The sequence below is a fragment of the Phlebotomus papatasi genome, chromosome 2, assembly GCF_024763615.1.
Source record: "Phlebotomus papatasi isolate M1 chromosome 2, Ppap_2.1, whole genome shotgun sequence".
NCBI classification, from domain to species: domain Eukaryota; kingdom Metazoa; phylum Arthropoda; class Insecta; order Diptera; family Psychodidae; genus Phlebotomus; species Phlebotomus papatasi.
This window is the reverse complement of record NC_077223.1, coordinates 58,424,963-58,445,612: the sequence shown is the minus strand read 5'-3', so window position 1 is coordinate 58,445,612 and position 20,650 is coordinate 58,424,963. Positions and strand designations below refer to the sequence as shown.

Genomic DNA, 20,650 nt, shown 5'->3' with positions numbered 1-20,650 from the left:
ATTAAGACATTTCCTCGAGGATGCAATAAGTCTAGCTAATAATGTTAATATTTCTATCAAGAACACACTCTCTTTTTTTTTGTTGAGAAAATTCCCTCAAGTGTTTTATTGCAATTTAGATAAAACATTCTTGGGGATTTGTTGAAGTAGATTTTTCTCAAGTTAAATTTATCTTTTTTGGGAAGTTTGAGTATTAATTAGAAGAGCTTTTAGAGATTTATCCCATTGGTATTTCTTTCACTGTAGAGTTTGATTCATTCGTTATTTAAATTCTTCGTTTTATGTTATCTGCAACTTAATATGCATTATTTAAAGTGGCATAAACAGCTACCAGAACAAAATGGAAAATATTATTTTTCTTATAAAATTTGCACATTCGAGAGGTAACTGACATTGTTTAGAATTTAAAAAAAAAAAACTGAGAGAGATAACTTCCTTCCGGGTGCGTCAGCGGGGTTTCTCTTCTCAGGGACACAACTTCTTTTAGCCACTGCAGCGCCGAAAGCTTTGGCAAAAAATCCTGCGTGTTTTTCGTGTTTCTGAGAAGAGAAGTTTTTTCTTAAATATAATTTGAATATTCAATTAAAAAAATAGTGATAATCCCAGATAAACCTATACCGAGAGAAATCCGAAAAAGTTAAAATAACATTCCGGTAATGTTAATTTTACCCTGCAGTATTGATCCGAAATCGGTGTAAATATTACTCTTTTTAGGTGTATTAGGGATTAAATTAACTCTTTTTCATATTAATTTTACACTTAAAAAAGTGCAAAATTAACATTAAAAATGTTGATATATTTTTACACATAAAAAGTGTTAAAGTTACGAGGAAAATAAGTTAATCGCACCCCCTTTTTTCTCAGTCTATGGTCGCTGAGATTCTTTACATCTTTACATCTTTGTGATCTCGGAGAGTTTGCAATTCGAAAAACTTGAAAATTAAATTTTGAGTTGAATTTTAGGGGTAAAGAATCGCGTCGAGTAAACTATTCTCGGCGGTCGAAATGGATTAAGTTGCCTCAAAGCTATTCTTTACGCCCAAAATTCAATTCACAATCGAATTTTCATGCATTTCGAGTTGCAAGCATCCCGAGTTCCACGCATTTCGAGGTCGACTGTAAAGAATCTCAACAACCATAAGTTTACTTAGGCTTATCACTTGTCATTCTGTATTAGCTGAGATTCATTACAATCTCAACTGCTGTGGTCCGAAGTGAAATGCGACCTCGTCATCTCGGGCTCAAAATTTGTACACTAGTGAGGGAAATCCGAAAAAGTTAAAATAACATTCCGGAAATGTTAATTTTACCCTGGATTATTGATCTGAAATCGGTGTAAATATTATGCTTTTTAGGTGTATTAGGGGTTAAAGTTACCCTTCTGCATGTTAATTTTACCCTTAAAAAGGTGTAAAATTAACATTAAAAAATGTTGATATATTTCTACACCTGAAAAGTGTTAAAGTTTCGAGGAAAAAAAGTTAATCGCACCCCCTTTTTTTCTCAGTGTAGGCTTGACATTTGTAAATCACGAAAATGGTTTGTGGCGGTTCGTCTGGCCGGCCGATTCTACGTAGTACAAACGTTTCTGGCGAATGAACAATCGAGCGATTTTCGACAAAGGTTAAATATCGGCAAAGGCTAAATACGAGTACAGAAAGCCAACAAAAGAAAGAGAATGTTCATTAAAATTGGTTAATAAACATTAAAGATAGAGTCCGGTTAACCCTTTAAGGACGAGAAGGTCAAAAATCGGGGGTCAGAAAAAATCACCTTTACTGATTTTTAAAGCAAAACATAACTTTAGATGGCCGTAGGAAACGTTTCATTTTTGGGTCACCAGTGACCCAATCGTCCTTAAAGGGTTAATTTCGGTATAGTAAGGGTCGGGTACAGTGGAGAATAGTAGGAACGAATGCAACCTATCGTCATATAAATCATGATCTCAGATACAAAAACGTACTAAAATTTCACCGAAATAGCCTCATAAACACCGAAGATATGGTACAGTCAGTTTGTTTTCATTTATGGCTCAGGTCATAGAGAGTAGAGCGAGGGTAAAGTGCAACCTACCGTTTATAAGTTGTTGATCTCAGCTACAATATACTAGAATTTCATCAAAATTGAAAATGGAAATTCCGAGATATTCGATATCGAGTTTTCGAAATTCGATTTTTCGATTAATCGGACCTTTACACTCAGTCCCGGGATTATGCACATTTTCGGGAACGAAAAACACACGCGAAATGGCATTATGCATCGAAAAAATTTGCATACTTCCAGGGGCTTTCTTTTGAATAAATCGGCCGTAGAATGAATTTCGCGCGGAGTTAAAGTAGTTCAAACAAAAAGATTCAACTGTTTAATAAAAATACATTAAGTGTGGAGAATTACCTATAAATATATTGTGGTGTTATAAATCTGTCAGGGACTGTGTTTCTTGGGCTTCCTTCTACCGTTTGTGATATTCACGTACCTGTGGTAAACAATAATTTCTCTGTGATAGGATTCTGTGATATCTAATACCCTCTTCTTCCTGCCCAGTTTACCTGGAAATATATATTCCTTTAGTAAATGTCTTCAACAGTGATCCGGAACGTAGGCGGCTGGATTTTCCAGAAGACGTTTCCTCGATGACCGCCAAATGCCCTTCACCAAATCCACTGAGGCAGTGAAACACACTTTTCACCTTCACCAATTATTTTATTTACAAGTATTCTCCTCTTAGATTTCACTGAACACGTTTAACTCTACGTCACGTAAATTTTTCTGTAGTTTGAACTAATATTTAATTTATAATTCACAAAATAAACTTATAACTTTCTCTCCTCACGTCTCTTTGCAAAAATCAAGTCTTACGTAACTCCCATACTCGTTCCCCTTATTCCCCTATTTTCTTTCCAGCTGATCTCATTCACCACTTTTTCCTCTTTCTCTCTCCCTCCATACATGTTCAAAATCCAACCGTCTTTTGTCTCTTATTTTTAAGAGATCTCCAATCAATGGAAATTCTATACATTAAGAAACAGTACTTTTTGGCCAGAGTTCTTCAATAAATGTGTAAAATATTTAAAAAATTTACCTTAATAAAAGAAATTAAAATTTTATTCTGAAAAAGAAACACTGTGTTTTCAAATTGGTTTCAAAATGGTAGGCAAATTTGCATAATTGTACGTGCATAATACCGTCAGGTGCATAATCCCGAAGTGCATAATACCGGGACTGACTGTAGTGGAAATATGATGTTTAAATATAGTTGTAGCATTTATTGAGACCTTTCCAAATCACAAGATTTTCAAATTCTGATAATTAGAATCAGAGAAAGAACCATTTTAAAATTGAATATTTGATCCCTTATGGTGTCTACACATTTGAAGCAATTTTCGTAAAAAAATCTGACGTTTCTGCCTACAAGGACAGGGGAAATTTTCTTTAAAAAGGTATTTTTAAATAAATTTCTCCTAGCGTGTAGAGCCCATTACGGCTCAGATCAGAAGGGACTGGGGCCATGTATTTTTTTTCATCTAAAGCTCTTACTGTGTTATCACACTTGCACATTAAAATTTTAATATGATTCACATTAATTGTCGCTGGTGAGAGTCCAAATGTGTAATTTGTGTGTTTGAATCATTTTATATTCAAAATTTGATCTATTTGTTGATAAAAAGGTAGACTTGGCCCGCAAAATTTGATATAAATTGATTTATCTCTTTCGTCTCTTTTGGGACTCTGAGTACCCAAAGCAGCATATGAATGTTCTGTGAAAAATAATGTTTTTTAATTATTCAGAACTGATAAAAATCCTATTCTTGTGGATGATTACAAACCATAAGGATGTCCAAATATAAGATATTTTTTGTAGGACTGCAATAAATTCCTGGGATTAGATATTTTTTATTAAAAAATGGTGAAACTGGCTTGCAGCATATGCTGCGGTCCGGAAAGAGTTATAGCATTAATGCGATTTTCTCTTTAATTTTTTAATGTGAAAAATATTTATGCCTTAGGTAAATTTAAACTTATTTTTGCAGTCCAAGTCCACTTCCCTATCAATAAATAGAAAAACCCTAAATATTAAGTGACTCAAAGACACAAATAACATATTTGGATGCTCACAAGCGACAATTAATGTGAATCACATTAAAATTTTAATGTGCAAGTATGATAACGCCGTTAAGCCCAGCTATAACATACTCAACTTTGAGATCGATCGATCGATGTCATAGGAGCTGAGTTATTGAAAAAAAAAATTAGGGGTGTTTCAAATTGGCGGAAAGGATCTAATATCACCATCGAATGTCGTCAATCCGACATTTAACCTTTGCCGAAAACCGCTTGCTGATATTTCTTTTCGTTCTCTCCCCAAAAGCATTTGTACTACGTAGAATTGGCCGGACGGAAGGACGGCCACGAAAATCGGTATTTGCTGGTTATGATATTCATGATCTAAAAGTGTCAAAACGTGTTTATAAAAAGTTTAGGCGCAATCTGACGAGGTTGTATTTCACCTTCGATTACAGAACCGAATGGTATCATATTTGGGCTCGTTGGAAAGGTTTTGGAATATCTGAGCAGTCGGAAATAGTTCCAATCGGTTATGAATCGGTACTGAACGAATTGTAGAAACCAATAACTAATTTTTATCACCAAATCATTTATATTACTTTTAGGTTATTTTGGATGATCTCTAAGTAATTTACAAATCGTCTCAATTTATTGTGAACCGGTAAATCGTTAGAGATGATGCGAAAGCACTTTTGAGCACTTTAAAATGGTAGGCGAGACTGGGGCAAAAAGTCACAAAACGGATATTTTATTTTTTCACAAGCTACTCGAGCGCTTCAAAAATTTCAAATTAGCGCAGTTTTATAGAAAATTTACCGCTCTACAACTTTGTGAAAGTAATTTTACTCTATTTTGTAAGGAAATACGGTTATCGAGCCAATTTCTAAAAGGTAATTTTGTGACTATTCTCAAAAATGCTGGAGCAAATAGTACCAGACATAGTATATTATCACATTTTGATTTGCTTCATTATGGGCTTTCGTCAATTTGAAAAAAAAATACCATGAGGACATATTTTCAAAGAAAATTTATTCATCTATACCTTTGTAAAACACCGTTTTCTCTGCGAGAAAAGTTAAAACAGGAAAACCGCTTTTCAAGCTATTTTAGAAAAAACACACGAAGACTGCAAATCGTTTGACCAATGCAAACAACAAACGGCTAGACATGATGATAATGACGTTTGTTTTCGCCGTGAGACATCAGAAATTGCTTCGCTTTTTGTTACTTTTTGCTCTATACCTTTTGTTACTTTTTACCCCAAGTGGCCATTTTTAATAAAAGGATTTCTGGAGAAAAGAACCTTTGTGAAATTCTAAAATAGACAGCAGATTCGTATTAAAAGAATCCAAATTATTTAAGAAATATTCACCAGTGCATCAATTTTGGAAAATAAGTAGGAAAAAATTGATATCTTCTGCAAGGAAAATATTTAAAAAATATGGCAAAAAATTTCGATATCTTTTATATTCTAAATTACTTGTTCGAATTTTTAAAAAAAAAAAACTTACGTACGACATTGAACGAGGTCAATGGAAGCTATCTGTAGAAAAAAGCTTGAGCCGCTATCTTTTTTTATCTTGGAAAATATTGAATTTTGAATTTTTCGATTTGTTACTTTTTGCCCCAGTCTCACTTATTAAAAAAATAGTATACAATAGGATGGCAATATGCCAGAATACGAGTTCTCAAAGTGCCCAATAAGTGTTTCTTCGACCCTACATTTACAATTAAATGGTGCGAGCGGGTTGGTTTGCTATTAATATAATTAATTAATAATAAATAATGAAATTAATAAAAATCAGTAAAGTAATTTGAGAATCTTTGATTTTATCTTAAATTTAATTTTTATCTCGTTTCAATAGTATTAAAAAAGAAATGTCGAGCTCTTGTTTTTACATTCTCTCCATTTCTTTACTTTTATTGGTAAACTTCCAAAGATAATTCCAATGAAATTTATTGCACCTCTTTTCTTTGCTTGATCACAAAGCCTAAAATTGCAAAATAACCCGGTAATAAAAATAAAAACAAAGAAGAGAAGATTGCCCCCTAAAACGACATGGTGCAGATGCGATCAATGAGGAGATGAATATTCATTGACTCTCTATCCTTTTTTGGACAGTGAGATTGACAGAGAGAAGTGGAGTGTATTCTGTGAAGAATCTCGCTGGGTGAAGAGGAGGTGATGTCCGATTGAAATGGCAATCGCGTGCAATGTTGTTTTTTTTTTGTTTGGTTTTTTGGAGTTTTCTTGGTGATTGAGAAAAGAAAGAAGGAGGAAGGTATTAATTTTATTTTTGGGCCAAAAACGCGCATTCCAGGTGCATCATCCGAGGTGAGACGAGTGAGTGTCGAGGAATCGGTGGCTGACAAGAGTGGTTCACAGTCCGATGGCACAGGAGATAGTGGGGCAGCGGAGGATGATGCTAGTGGTAGGGTGAGGGACGAAGTGGTTGGAATGTGCGTGAAAAAAGTGTCTTGCAAGCAGCAGAGTGGGGCGTCGTGCAGCAAGACGAGTGGGCCAAAAGTCCGGCACGCTCCAGCAGCTGCCGATGAGGATTCGGCAGTGGAGGGAATTGTGACTGGACGGAGTCTGGGAATGGTGATGGTGGGGCAGGAGGATGATGGTGGAAGGGTGAATGCCCAGGCGGAGGATAAAGTGCCATCTGCCGCTGTGGCATCTTCATCGACATCACCCACGGTGACGTTGGGCGATGATTTTGGACCGGAGGAGGATCATGCCGTAGATGATGCCATCTACGACGAGAATGACGTGCAATCGATGGATGCAATTGAGAGAAGAGACTTTGAGCGGGAGCAACAGCTCATCGGTGGAGTTATCATTCGCAATGATACTCTAACAAATGCCGATAATAAGCTCAAGCTCAATATTCTCAATCATTTTGCCACTGCCAATCAGGAGGATGTAAAGAAGGAAAAGGTGAGTTTTTTTTGGATATTTCTAGACCATTTTAGAATTCTCCCGGTGAATACACAATGAAACGATTGATCTGCTTCCGTAATAAATCGCAAGTTAAATAATTCCACAGTTTCACTGAAAGAAATCCGAAAAAGTTAGAATAACATTCCGAAAATGTTAATTTTACCCTGCAGTATTGATCCAAAATCGGTGTAAATATTACCCTTTTTAGTTGTATTGGGGATTAAAGTTACCCTTTTTCATGTTAATTTTACTCCTAAAAAGGTGTAAAATTAACATAAAAAAATGTTGATATATTTTTGCACCTAAAAAGTGTTAAAGTTCTGAGGAAAAAAAGTTAATCGCATCCTCTTTTTTTTTCTCAGTGATTATTGAGATTATCTGCATAACATTGAAGTTTTAATATCAATGTTAATGAAAGAAAAATCTTTTAAACTAGTAAACAATTATAAGTTTATAATTGTCCAATTAAAGTTGTTGAAGATGCGGGAATAATTCGAAAGTCGGATAATCACTGAAGCTTTTGTCGTGATAGGTGAAATTTGATCTCGTCAGATCGAATTTCGAATGAGTCCAAATTTTGTAATAATAATAATTGTGGCACAATGTTCCATAGAGGAACAGGCCTTCCCACAAGGGGAGTTCGGGACATCCATAATTTTTTTTTCTTACCGCATTATCACATTTTCACATTAAAATTTTAATGTGAATCACATTAACCGTAATCATCATGACCGTCCAAATATGTTATTTGTGTCTTTGAGTCACTTAATATTTGGGGTTTTTTTCTATTTATTGATAAGGAAGTGGACTTGGCCTGCAAAAATGAGTTTAAATTTATCTAAAGCATAAATATTTTTCACATTAAAAAATTAAATGAAAAAATTGCATTAATTTTTCGCATTAATGCTATAAATCAATTTATACAAATTTTGCGGGCCAAGTCTACCTTTTTATCAACAAATAGATCAAATTTTGAATATAAAATGATTCAAACAAACAAATTACACATTTGGATTCTCACCAGCGACAATTAATGTGAACCATATTAAAATTTAAATGTGCAAGTGTGATAACACAGTTATACAGGGATGAGGTTGTCAGTCCCATGCCCCGTGGAATCAAGTGCAGTGAAGCTCACTGGATGCAATCCGAACACCTTTAACCCCAGAAAAATTCCTGGTGACCTAAAGGGGATTCGAACCCGGGACACTTGCATCGTAGAGCGAGTGCTCTACCACTTGACCCATTGAGTGCCCATCCAAATTTTGTACGAACGTTTTAATACTCATCCGTACTTTCACGTTCTACCTGTCTTTCCTCGTCGTTCCATCCTTCCTGTGCATTTCGTCCCTTGTGTCTTTCTAGTCTGTCCTGTACGTCCCTTTCTGTCTGCCCTTTGTGCTGTTTTCGTCCATCTTGTCCTGCCTGTCCTTCCCGACCATTCTGTCTTTTTTGTTCGTCCAGTGCACCCTGTCCTTCCTATTTATTTCGTCCTTCGTGTCTTTCTCGTCTATCCTGGCCTTTCCTTTCTTCATGTCCTTCGTGCTGTTTCCGTCTGTCCTGTCCATCCTGTGCTTCCTGTCCTTTCCGTCCTTGTCCTTTCTATGCATTCCGTGTTTTAAATACTTCGCGTCTGTCTTATACTTCCCGATCTTCCTGTCCTTTGTTTCGTTTCTATCTGTTCTGTCCTTCTTTTCCTTTCCGCTCTTTGTACCCTTCTTGATAATTACGTTCTTCGTGCCCTTACAGTCCTTCCCGATCATTCTATCTTTCCTGTTCGTCCTGTCCTTCCCATTCATTCCGTCATTCGTGTTTTTCTCGTCTATCCTGTCCTTCTTATACTTCCTGTTCTTCGTGTTGTTTGCGTCTATCCTGTCCCAGACCTATGCTTCCTGTCCTTCTTGTCCTTCCTATGCATTCCGTATTTTAAATATTTCGCGTTTGTCTTATCCTTTCCGTTCTTTCTGTCCTTCATTTTGTTTTCGTCTGTTCTGTCCTTCCTGTCCTACCCATGCATCCCATTCTTCGTGTCCTTCTCGTCCTTTGTACCTTTCGAGATAATTACGTCCTTCGTGTCCTTGAAGTCCTTCCCTATCATTCCGTCCTTCGTGTCTTTCTCGTCTACCCTGTCCTTTCCTTTCTTAATGTCCTTCGTGTTTTTTCCGTCTGTCCTGTCCCTCCTGTGCTTCCTGTCCTTTCCGTCCTTCTTTTCCTTCCTATGCATTCCGTATTTTAAATACTTCGCGTCTGTCTTATACTTCCCGATCTTCCTTTCCTTCGTTTCGTTCCTGTCTGTTCTGTCCTTACTGTCCTACCCATGCCTCCCATTTTTCGTGTCCTTTCCGCTCTTTGTACCCTTCTTGATCATTACGTTCTTCGTGCCCTTACAGTCCTTCCCAATCATTCTGTCTTTCCTGTTCGTCCTGTCCTTCCCATTCATTCCGTCATTCGTGTTTTTTTCTTGTCTATCCTGTCCTTCGTGTTGTTTCCATCTGTCCTGTTCCAGACCTATGCTTCCTGTCCTTCTTGTCCTTCCTATGCATTTCGTATTTGAAGTATTTTGCGTTTGTCTTATCCTTCCCGAACTTCCAGTCCTTCGTTTCGTTTCAGTCTGTTCTGTCTTTCCTGTCCTACCCATGCATCCCATTCTTTGTGTCCTTCCCGTCCTTCGTGTCCTTGAAGCCCTTCCCTATCATTCCGGCCTGCCTGTTCGTCCCGTCCTTCCTGTTCGTCCCGTCCTTCCTGTTTTTCTCGTCTATCCTGTCCTTCGTGTTGTTTCCGTCCGTCCTGTCCTTCCCGATTATTCCGTTCTTCAAGTCCTTGCAGTCCATCTTGCCCTACCTGATTATTTCGTTCGTCCTGTTCTTCCTATGCATTCCGTTCTTTATGCCTTTCACGTTCGTCTTATCCTTCCCGCCCGTATTCCCTTTCCCGATCAATCGGTCCTCCTCGTCCTCCCTGTTCATTCCGTCTTGCATGTCTTTCCCGCCCGTCCTGTCCTTCCCATTCGTGGCATCCTTCTTGTCATTCCTATTCTTCCTGTCCTTCTTGTTCGACCCGTCCTTCTTGTCCGTCCCGTTCGTCCTGTCTTTCCGATTCTTTTCTTCCGCCCTTTCATTTCTTTGTTGTCTGTTGTACAAACTCTGGCGAGAGAACGGAAATATGTAATATATAGACAACATATTGCTGGTTTTGATCTGACTCAAGGACCCATGTGCCGCTTGAACATATTACGCGCTACTGTTTGTTAATTCCTCATTCCCATTAAACAGGCGTCCTGGTCTAAGCTGTTCAAGACTTGGTCGTCCTCGTGTCCTCGAATCACAGTCAATCAAGTCAATCCCTAAAAACTCTCGAGAGAAAAAAAATTCAAAAAGTAAGAATTTCATGTTTGATTGTGATAATGAAACATGTCGTGAAGAACATCATTCTTTTCAGAACTTTTCAGAACATCAAAACTTCATTCCGATCTTTTACAGACGATTGATTTGAGTCAAGCCAATTTGATAAATTTCTACAGCCAAGATCGATGCGATTTTTGTCTCCAGAAATTCAAATCGTAATGGAATTTATACACATTCCATTGTTTCCTGTAAAGAATTTCACCTATATTAAGCTTATCTGTAGGGGAATTCTGTAATTTTCGTGGCATTATCACGCGTGAGTTCGAAACCTGACAATGTCAATCGAGCTTTTTTTGTCATATCATATGAGTTCGAAAATGCAATTAATTGAATTTTTAATGAAATCCCTTTACTTGATGATTTTATGAAAATACAGTACGTCTTGGTCGATTTGTTTAACAAAATTCATTGTCACTTGAACTGCCAGATATCTCAAATATGTGACTTCTGACAATGCCACGTGAGCTGAAATGGCAATATCACGGCTACAGAATCGCATTTTCGAAAAAGATTTCCTAAAATTCGAACCTAATTTGTCATATGGCATTGCCAGAGCGTTACAGAATTCCTCTGCTGGAGGGGAATTCTGTAATTTTCGTGGCATTGTCACGCGTGAGTTCGAAACCTGACAATGCCTTTCGATCTTTTTTTGTCATACCATATGAGTTCGAATTCGAAAATGCAATTCATTGAAATTTCAATGAAATCCCTTTACTTGATGATTTTATTTTATGAAAAAACAGTATGTCTTGGTTGATTTATTTAACAAAATTCATTTTAATTGTCAGAAATCTAAAATATGTGACTTCTGACAATGTCACGTGAGCTGAAATGGCAATGTCACGGCTACAGAATCGGATTTTCGAAAAAAGCTCTCCTGAGATTCAAACCTAATTTGTCATATGGTGCTAGAGTGTTACAGAATTCCCCTCCTGGACCTATCCCTGATTTAAAGCTGTGCTTATTTTCAATTTTAATTTACAATTGTAATTACATTTAAATCGTTCAACACTGTATTTCCCTAATATTTCATTCATACTGTAAATTCTTTCGATCGTATGGCAATTTTTTTCAAATATTTTTCCCAAGATTAAACTATACAAAAATTTATCTGTGTGTGAAAGAAACTGCAATATCTTTCTTCCCATCGAGTTTTAATTTTTTTTATTTGATGCCTACAAGATCATTGAATGTGGATTTATCGAGACACATAGTGTTATATCTCTTCTACAGAGTTGTTGGAGACAAGATCACCAATAAATTAATTGGCATTTGTCGCTCTCTTCGTGTGAGACCGGTTCTAGGTGTCTCTCTCTGGACAACTGCATGTCCGGTAAAAATTTCTCTCTGATATTCTCTCACAGCAAAATCGAAGGTCTTTTGGTGTAATGAAAAAAAAAGAAACAGAGAAGGAGATGATAGTGTGTGATCTTTCACTTCCCGGGAGCTCCGTTCTCTTTTTTTTATTAATTCGTTATTTATTTCTTGCTATATTCACCACCGGGAAATTCTTTGCAAAAAGAGAGAGAAGGAAGCATAACAGGAATATTGAGAATTTTGGAGTTAAAGTGTGCGTATTTGTCTCTTTGTGTATTTGTTTGCACAGGGAAGTGCTGAGAATTGTGTCTCAACGACACCAACGAGCAGTCGATGTGCGATGCGATCGTCAAAGGTGAAGGTGAATCTGTCTAGTTGTCTGGTGTCCAAGACAAATGGTGATCAGGATGATGCTGAGGATGATGAAGAAATTGATCCTGATGAGTCAATTGTAAATAGTCAGAGGAAGTCATGTAGGCGAACCCATTTGTTTGGAATGGAGGATCGTGAATCACCCAAGGAATCACAATTTGATGCCATTGTCAATCATAATTCCAATGATAGCCTCTCATCGGATCGATCATCAATCATTGTGCCCTACATCACACCGTTGGAAGTGACAGGAAAGTCTGAGGATGCTGCTGGAGGTCCATCAACGTCAGGATGTAGCAAGGCTTGTGCGTCAACTTCCACAGCACCTGGACCATCGAAACCACCTCTGAGCACGTCCTCAGTCACAGCTGCCACACAAACCACCTCATCTCAGACTTCGCCTACTTGTCAGTTTGCCGGAGATGGAGATATCGAATTGCCAGCTGGAGGACATGGCTTCCTGGATGTTGATGATGTCCAGGAGGGTTCAAGTCGCTTGATGGTAGATTCGGGAGAAGCTTCAACTTCCAGGCGAACGGGAAGGTTGAAGCCTCTGGAAGCGGCTCTTCTGGAGCCAGAAGCTCCCATAACAATTCCACCAGAGTCTGAACATGATTTCGGGGAGGATGACGCTTGGGGGGATTGCGATGAGGGATCAGATGTGGAGGAGGTTTGCACCTGCAGAGAGTACACAGACGAGGAGAATGTAAGTGTTAAACATTTTAATGCTATTCTCAATCTTCCAAAAAACAAACCTACAACGTTTCCCTTGTCTAAATCATTTAAATATTTATTTATTTAGGGTAAGTGTGCCAAATTCCGGCCAGCTTGCAATTTCGGCCAGTTTGCAATTCCGGCCAGTTTGCAATTCCGGCCACATTTTTTGTTTCTCGAATTTTCATGAATTTTTGGTTTTCTAGAGATTATACAATGCAAAAGAATAACAAAAAATGTAACTTCGACAAACAAGATGACGTGAAAAAGACATTTGAAGAATTCCCAATGGGCAAAAAACTATGAAAATGAAGGTGGCCGAAATAAGGCACCAAAGCTATGTCAACATTTTTCTTTATTTTAAAATGTATTAAGATTGATTTTAGAGTAAATAAAAACGATATACTGTCTACAAGGTTCCAAGCAACACTCTTTAAGAAGAAGTAATAAAAATATTCAATTTGTATTAACCCATTCCTTACCATGGTATTATACATCATACGCAAATTGAGTGATTTTAGATGATTTATTCCAGGGAAATTAATATTCGAATTTATGTCGGGAATGGATTTTTAGTTACTTTACTCCTTCAATTACTTGGAAAAAAGAGCCCGATAGAGATGGGAATACATTATATTGTTCTTTTCTCGCTTCGCGTGAAGTCATGCAAAAATTTTGCACAAAATGGCGGACGGAAAATTCGACATCCTGTCGAATTTGTCAAAATTGGCCTTCATCCTCTTTCCTGATTTGAATTCTGGTTGCCAATGTGTTTTCTTGGATAGTTACTCTATCTAAATCAATAGAGTTTGTAATCAATTAATGTACAGAATTTAAATTCAGTGAGCGTTAAGACGTGTGTTTGACAGGGGCTCCCCACGCCTCCATAAAGGTGTCTACACATTGTAAGAAATTTCTATCAAAAATGAGCTTCAAGAAGTGTTCTTCAAGAAAATTGCCTACACATTGGTGAGAATTTTTGACAAAAAGATGGATTCTTGAAGAAAATTTGTCTAATGTGTAGACAAATTTCTTCAAAAATCATATCCAATTGAAGGAAATTTCCATCAAGAATTTTTGAAAGAAATTATCGGCTACACATTGGAATAAAATTCATCAAAGTCATTCTTGACAGAATTCTTGAAGAAAACCATCACGATTCAAGATTGTTTTTCACGAAAATTTGTTATTTTCTGCTGGAAAAAGTGAAAAAAGCGTTTGGTGAAGTTCCTTGGGATAGTATTTAGTGAATTTGTGAAGAAAATCTTCTAAATATGCAAGGGAATAGTGTTTTTCTTGAGATGTCGTTCCTGGTGGAATCCAACCCAGCCTTGAAGGAACATTTCCTGTGATTTTCCTCCAGAAATTGCCGGAAGTTAATCCATCTGTGTATTCTTGAGGTGTTCCACAGTACAGTGGCCTCGTACTCCATGGATTGCAAGATGGATGGAAAGGAGAAAATTTACGGGCACTTTGGAATCTCTGCCTTGGTTACCAATCAAAACAAGAGCTAACCAGAGCCACCGAGGAGATCTCAATGCAAACGAGAGCTGTCCGGAGCTACCAGAAGCCATCACTTGAACCCCCAGAAGAACATCAGAATGATCTTTTATATCATTCACTTTCTCAACCATTAGGAACTCTGTGGGATTGCTTCCTTTCGAGAACATCAGAACTGGATAGCCACATGCCTTCAATTCCTCATGTCAATGGAACATGGAACCCAGTAAACAAATCAGTAGTGGAATTATTTTGGAACATCCATGGAATTTTCACAGGAATATTCTTCTATTATATTAATTTAAAAAAAACTACATTTTTTACATAATAGAGATCCTTTATGTAATTTTTTTTTATTTATTAAGGGGTCCATCTGGAAGATGATTGCCCCGCCTTTATGTAATTTCTAATGATTATTTATTAAAAATTCCTACTTTTAATAACATAATGAAATGTAAAGGACTAGATTCAAAACTAGATTTTTTGGTAGTCTTAAAGTGTAATTTTTGGAAAATACTCTTAAGATCTCATAAAAAAATCCTCCTGATATTGATAAAATCCTTTCCACAAGCATTAAAAACTTGAATGAAACTTTTTACTGATCAAAAAAGACAATAAATTTCAAAGGCTGTCTCTTATTTGAATTTTAATGCGAAATTAAAATTGAAATAAATTTTATTTAATTTTTGGGAAACTGCTCTTAACATATCGACCCCCCAGAATAAGACCTGACTATTTCGTGAATGGCCAACTTTACAGGAGAGCGATTTAAAGCTGAGATTTGCATATTTGCTAATAAATCAATTAATTTAACTTCACTTTCCTAATATTGTACATCAAACGAAAGGATTCGATAAAAGTTATCTTAATTCCATAAAATTTTCACAAAATAATGTGTATTTTAATAACTATTACAATATTTTCCGAGTTGTAACATATTTTTCCTGAGCTGTCATATCAAAAGCTCAGGATAAGACCCGAACAACTCGAGTTTCCCACGCTGCCAAGCGACCCGGCTGGTCACGCATCACTTGTCAAAATTGTTTCGATATCATTCCCCATACGCATCACTATCTATGTATATTAATTGTTCTAAGTAATTTTTTCAAGACATTTTAACACTTTAAAACCCGAGCCAAAAAATCACGTAAAACACTAAACTGGCATAAAATGCTAGAGCAGTTATTCTCCATAAAAAAGCAATTTTTCAATATTTTTCGTTTCGTAAAACTTCACAGCAGTTCTAGGACTCATAAATTATTTTTTCAATAAATATTTTCCCATTTTTCTAATCATTTGTATATAAATTTTGTGAAAATTGACAACAAATGCCAAAGTGAATTTTTACAGATTTTCGTAGCAAAAAGGCAACTTCTGTTGAATTTCGTTATACTACAGTAGAGTCTCGCTATAGTCCATATTTGGTTTCAGATTTGACACTTGAGTCGCACTATAGTCCATGCAATTTTTTAAAATTATCAACGACTTTTAGTATTGAAATTGCTCAATGGCTTCCACTTTCTTTGCGATTGTGGTACTTGTCCTTACTTTCTTAATTGTGGATCACAATTATCACAACTACTCAATAAAGTTTGCCAAAAATATTAAAATACAGTAGAGTCTCTCAAATTGGAACGATTGGGTGGTATTTTTGACATTTCTCACCTCTCAAATTCGAACGATATTTTTAAAACTAACTGAATTTATGTGAGATTAAATAGCACTTTGAATCAAATTCCCGTAATTTCTCACAAGTGTTAGTTGGTAACATACTTCCTTTTCATTTTATTTGCACATAATGTGTATAAATATTCAGAAAACAGTACAGAGATATGATTTTTAATCATCCACAATACGAATTTTTTAACATAACCCTACAATTGACATTTTAAATCCAACCGGCGTTCGAATTTGAGAGATTCAGATTTGAGAGACTCTACTGTAATTATGCTTGTCGCGTACTAAAAAACATAACCTAACTTAAAATCAGTGTTTTGAAGTCAACGGTCAATAAATTGTGGACTATAGAGCGATGGCTTATAGCGAGACTCTACTGCATTTGTTTACATATTTAATTTCCTTTTTCCTAACAATTTGGAAAGAATCTTAGAACTTATATCTATATATTATCCTGTAAAATTTTAAAATTCTCATATATAGTTTAAAAAGAAAAGAAAAAGTAAAACAAAGCGAAAAGTGAATTTTCACCTTTTTTTTACATTACCATTCTACATCAATTCTTGGTCTTATATTATTTAATTTTTAATAATTATTTTATTATTTTCACGTATTTTTTACGATTTTTTCGAATCGTGACAAAACTCAAAAATATTAACATTTTTTAGGTTATATAGTATAAGCCATTCAAATGTCCATTTCGGATGCCAACTACGTATAAAAAGGTAGCATTTTACGCCAATTTGGTATTTTACGCCCATTTTTTAGTTTTTTTCAATTTTTAACATAATAAAAAAGTTATCAACTATTTTTTTCTACTAAACGAAAGGTCATTAAATTCTCTATACATTAGTGTTATCACTTAAAATTAAAGTAAAATGTCAATTTGGGTTTTAAAGTGTGAAAAAATCAATTCATTCAATTTTCGAATCGAACAAATGTGATATGTCGATTGGCATTGACAGGTATCAAACGCAAGCGTGAAAATTCCACGGCAATTACAGAATTTACCCTGTGGGAACTGTAGTGATGGGAAAATGTCGATCAGTTGGTGTGTGTCTAGGATGGGGAACTGAAAGGGGAAGAAGAAGAAGAAGAAGTGAAGTGTGGAATGACGGCTAATTATCCGAAAGAAAATGTAGAAAACTTTCATGTGAAAATTGATTAATAAAAAGATATAATTATCGAAATAAGAGGTAGTGTTTCAGTGAAGTAGGACGGGTAACCACACCCCCTATAGGTCTTATATTATTTAGTTTTTATTATTTTCACTTTTTCACATATTTCTTATTATTATTTCTAACCAATTATCAAGCAACAAAACCTCTTAAAAGTTAATAGGTTATGAGCTCTCGCGCCAAAGAGAAGTTTGATGCATAATAAATTAGCATTTTATTGCTTTTATCCAGGTTTTGCAACACTTGCAATACTAGAGAAGCTCAAAAAACTATCAAGATATCAGTAATATTTCATAAATAATTGCAATATTCTGGATTAAATCGTGAAATTTTCTTTGATCTTTATAAAATATAAGCCATTCAAATGTCCATTACAGCTGTCAAACTCCATATAAAAAATACTAGCACTTTACGCCTATTTCGTATTCAATATCCAATTTTTAGTTTTTGATCCATTTTTTTAATTTTATAGAAGAGTTATTAATTATTATTAACAATACTGGTTATTAACTAGATATTACCAAATTGAAAACTATACATATTTGCAGCCAAATAATAGCTTATCTATTATCGTGAAATCAGCCGGAATACTTTTGACATGCAAAATGATGACGTCACACGGTCGAGTTATGCGGCTCTTATCCTGACTGAATTGAAAAATGAGTGAGATTTTGCTTTTTTAGAAAAAGCGCTATAAATTTGGAAATAATTTATATTCAGGTATAATATTCACAGGGAAGGTAGAGGGTTTCACGGAGTATCCGAAAAGCGAAAAAAACGAATTTTGCAAAAAATCGAGATAGTCGGATTATATTCTGAGTGGTCGATATTATACTAGATTTTTTTTAGTTCATTTATTTTAAACCGCTTGTATTATATTATAACATCCCCACATCAGATATATTTTCTACTATACTAAAAATAAGCAAACCTAAATATTTAAAAATCCACGTAATCTTCTAAATTAAAAGTCCTTTACATTGCATTATGTTATTAAAAGTGGGAATTTTTAATAAATAATCATTAGAAATTACATAAAGGCGGGGCAATCATCTTCCAGATGGACCCCTTAATAAATAAAAAAAAATTACATAAAGGATCTCTATTATGTAAAAAATGTAGTTTTTTTTAAATTAATATAATAGAAGAATATTCCTGTGAAAATTCCATGGATGTTCCAAAATAATTCCACTACTGATTTGTTTACTGGGTTCCATGTTCCATTGACATGAGGAATTGAAGGCATGTGGCTATCCAGTTCTGATGTTCTCGAAAGGAAGCAATCCCACAGAGTTCCTAATGGTTGAGAAAGTGAATGATATAAAAGATCATTCTGATGTTCTTCTGGGGGTTCAAGTGATGGCTTCTGGTAGCTCCGGACAGCTCTCGTTTGCATTGAGATCTCCTCGGTGGCTCTGGTTAGCTCTTGTTTTGATTGGTAACCAAGGCAGAGATTCCAAAGTGCCCGTAAATTTTCTCCTTTCCATCCATCTTGCAATCCATGGAGTACGAGGCCACTGTACTGTGGAACACCTCAAGAATACACAGATGGATTAACTTCCGGCAATTTCTGGAGGAAAATCACAGGAAATGTTCCTTCAAGGCTGGGTTGGATTCCACCAGGAACGACATCTCAAGAAAAACACTATTCCCTTGCATATTTAGAAGATTTTCTTCACAAATTCACTAAATACTATCCCAAGGAACTTCACCAAACGCTTTTCTCACTTTTTCCAGTAGTGAAACAACAAATTTTCGTGAAAAACAGTCAGAAGAGGTAGAGACTTGGAAATGATGGCAATCTGTCAAAAAAATTTTTGATGGAAAATAAAAAACCCAATGTGGAGGCATTTTTCTTCAAAAATTCCTTCAAAAATATGAATTTTTCTTTAAAAAATTCTTGAAATAATTCTTGATGAAATCAGCTCCAATGTGTAGACACCTTAATGGATAAAAAATTTTTTCTTCAAAAAATTCATCTATTAATCTGTAGGAAACTAATCCCAAAATATGAACATCCTATCTCAAGTATTTCTGGTACATTGACTGAATGGGTTAATAATATTGCATAAAACTTGAGAGCTTGGCACTTGCATGCAACTTTGCCGAAATTTGGCACACTTACCCTGTTTTTTTTAATTCAAAAATAAAAAAAGGTTTTATTTGAAGCATCCCTGATTCTAATACTGAAAATGAGACGAGGAATTTTTGGGCATTATTTTTTTTTTTTTTTGAAAAGTGTGTTAAAAATCGTTTTTAATTGTTTATCTCGAAATGTGCGTACGCGATTTTGACCACTCTAGGTTCCGTTGTAAAAATTTTGTTGACTAGGTATTTAAAAAAACCATCTTTAAAATTAATGAATTTTGAAAAAATTTTGGTTTTTCGACTTCATCTTGAAATCAGCTGATGCGATTTCGTGAGCCTTTTAAGTCCATGTTGTATTGTTAAGGGAAAATGCTCTCCCTTCGAACATTTATGCTTTGAATAATGTGAATTTCTTTTGTTTTTCATTAGAGATTTACACTAAATTATCACGGAATTATCAACAATTGATGATAAGCCAACTAATATTTAATAGAAATGTATAGGGGAAGTGTGCCAAATTTCGGCCAGCTTCTAATTTCGGCCACTTTGAGTGTAATTTCGGCTATGCAAATAAATTAATTAAAATTATGTATGTAATCTTCGAATAGTCAATGAATTTATTTAGGTTTTAAATATTTGTTCATTTTAGGATGTATTAACACAAAGACCGTTAAATTTTAGGTATAATTTGAATTTAAATTGCGTTGTAAAAGCTCAGTGTGGAAAGAGTCTTATAAAAAATGTGACTTATTGATTGCGTTTCTAGCAGTCTTACGATTTGTGGTGAAGTGCAAAAGGTTTTCCTTCGGTTCATGAAAATTGATTAGTTTTCATTAAAGATTGTTTCTGTTTATGTTAATAATGAATCTATTTTTAAATTTCGGGTAAAATTTCCCAGCTGGATCCTCTATTTTGCGTAAAAAAGTATATACTTTGTGAGCATCTCTCCGGTGAAGTAATGTTGCCTATTCCGGCAACATTTTTTGCTTTCCTGAATTTCTTATTCTTTTTTTTTTTGAATTTCTGAGTTCTACAATGTCCAAAGAAAAAAACCATCGCTTCTATGAAAAAGATGATGTGGAAAAGGCCTTGGAAGAGTTCAGGAAGTGCAAATTGCTACGGGAATCTGTGCGTAAATTTGAGATGCTACTCTTCAGGTCTTCAGGACAAATTACACGGAAGATCTCAGGGCTTTTGGGTCATATAAACGTATTAAACTAAATCAGAGGTGTGCAAGAAACCGTTGAAACCGAATTAACGTCAAATGAAACATGTACGTCAATGGTCAAAACGCTACTATAACAAACTTATTTTGACGTTAATTCGGTTTCAACGGTTTCTTGCACACCTCTGAACTAAATATTAAACTCGTTCCGTTTGATGTTTTGAAA

The 20,650-nt window shown here is 35.4% G+C and overlaps 1 protein-coding gene across 1 annotated transcript in view; it reads left to right on the top strand.

Moving 5' to 3' along the window:
• LOC129801887 (F-box/WD repeat-containing protein 7) overlaps positions 1 to 20,650 on the top strand; it is a 69,607-nt gene that overhangs the window by 30,141 nt on the left and 18,816 nt on the right. Inside the window, exons 3-4 of the mRNA XM_055847320.1 lie at positions 6,387 to 7,006; positions 12,020 to 12,808. Coding sequence (XP_055703295.1) covers positions 6,387 to 7,006; positions 12,020 to 12,808 — 1,409 coding nt within the window. The remainder of the gene's footprint in view (positions 1 to 6,386; positions 7,007 to 12,019; positions 12,809 to 20,650) is intronic.